A 1817-nucleotide genomic window follows, 5' to 3' on the forward strand; every position below is an offset into this window, starting at 1 on the left:
AGAAGCACTTTATTGATGGAAATTCCTTCTGTGAGCTTCCAAGGGAAACAAAAAAAACATCATCAATATCACCAACAAAAAACAAACAAGTTAACAAAAACTCCCGAAACAAAACAAATAAAACCACTTCTGTGTCCCCGGCACTGACCACACAGAATGAAAGTGAACCAAGCCATTTTCGCACATCACTTGGAGTGTAGATTTATTTGGATTTAAGAATCTCCTCAACAAATTACATCAACCTCACTCCATTTCCTTCCTTAATAAAAATTATGACTGGACAAACATCAGACTTTTAAAATTCTAAAAGTAATAGAAAAGTAAAAATAGATTTCCTAGGGAAATCCCTCTCCTCAACCTTGCATGGTTTTGCTGCTTCTGTGAAATCTTTCTCTTTGGAGTAACTTGGTAGCATAGATTTTGTTTTGTTTTGTTTTGAAACAGGATTTGCACAAGGGCACTGAGTTAGAACTTCAGCAGGTTTGTGGAGCGTGAGCTTTTACGAACAGTAAGTTACCTCTGCTCTACAAAGGAAAATGGCAAATGTAAATGAAAGTGTGGGAACATTGGAAGTTCGTTTCATTATGTAATTTACGTCTTCCATTAGATAGTGCACCCTCGTTTAAAAATAGAACAAGAGAACAGAATGGTATGAGCACTCGAAAATCATCTGCAGCACTTTGAAGGGTTAAACCTGCTTAACCCATTCTTAGTCAGAGAATGGCACCAGAGAGTACAGCTCACCCCTTAAGCGTGGCTCCTTCTAAACCTGCGGTATCCTCAGCTTTTTCAGAGCAGTCATGCACTCTATTTCCGCCCCCCTCCCACCCAGTTTATAGGATCCATTCATAGCTACTCACTACTGCAGGATTTGACCTGAGAAATGCTAGGATTTATTAACTCAGCAGTTGTTTTGAAAAGTCCTTAAGTAATCTTTGCCCTTGTCCAGCAAGGGCACTGCTAGTCTCGAGTTCTCAGATGCAGCTGGTGAGGTTCTCGGCCAAGTTCTTCAGATGCAGGAATTTCTGCAGGACAACCTACTTTGACATGGCATTTACAAATCTTTAAACCAGGCTTCCTGGATCTAGGAAATGTTATTCCTGACTCCTTCGACCCAGATGCTGGCTAAAATTTAGTTTTTAGAATCTGTAGGTAATCACTCGTTCTTTCCTCCTTCCTTCTTCCTAGGAGCTGGCATGGTGGTTAAATTTTTCTAAAACAGTCATATTAAGATGTTCAAAAACCCACTGCTGAGTCTCAGATAGAGGGTCACATCTGGCCATGAAAATCTTCTTCTCTGCGGGGTTGCAGTCCACACAGCTGTTGCTCACAGGATGGAACAATGTTCTGTCCTGGAGGGGTCAGAAAGAAAAGAAAGGACTGACATGATATACGGTGAATGACTGGAGTCCAAAATACAGACAGGAAGTAAACATATCCGGGTTTACATTTCAGTATATACCCAGAGTGTGAAAAATAGGCCATCTCCCAAATTAAACAATAACAGGTTGGAGAGCTGCATGGAAAACAGTTTCCCAGCGCCCACTGGCAGTACGTTGGGACTCCAAAGAGGTTCAATCAGAAACAGAGAATTCATTCCTTCACTGATTCTTTTAAAAAGTGATCCATCAGGGGGCGCCTGGGTGGCGCAGTCGGTTGGGCGTCCGACTTCAGCCAGGTCACGATCTCGCGGTCCGTGAGTCCGAGCCCCGCGTCGGGCTCTGGGCTGATGGCTCAGAGCCTGGAGCCTGTTTCCGATTCTGTGTCTCCCTCTCTCTCTGCCCCTCCCCCGTTCATGCTCTGTCTCTCTCTGTCCC

The 1817-nt window shown here is 43.4% G+C and overlaps 1 protein-coding gene across 2 annotated transcripts in view; it reads right to left on the reverse strand.

Moving 5' to 3' along the window:
- Positions 1-175: 175 nt before the first annotated feature.
- Positions 176-1817, reverse strand: part of GALNTL6 (polypeptide N-acetylgalactosaminyltransferase like 6) — a 1208379-nt gene continuing 1206737 nt past the window's right edge. For both annotated transcript variants that reach the window (XM_040470479.1, XM_040470472.1), the window contains one exon: positions 176-1352. In XM_040470479.1, coding sequence (XP_040326413.1) covers positions 1185-1352 — 168 coding nt within the window. In that variant the 3' untranslated portion in view covers positions 176-1184. The remainder of the gene's footprint in view (positions 1353-1817) is intronic.

The sequence above is a fragment of the Herpailurus yagouaroundi genome, unplaced genomic scaffold (assembly GCF_014898765.1).
Source record: "Herpailurus yagouaroundi ecotype Mexico unplaced genomic scaffold, PumYag 28, whole genome shotgun sequence".
Classification (NCBI taxonomy): Eukaryota; Metazoa; Chordata; class Mammalia; order Carnivora; family Felidae; genus Herpailurus; species Herpailurus yagouaroundi.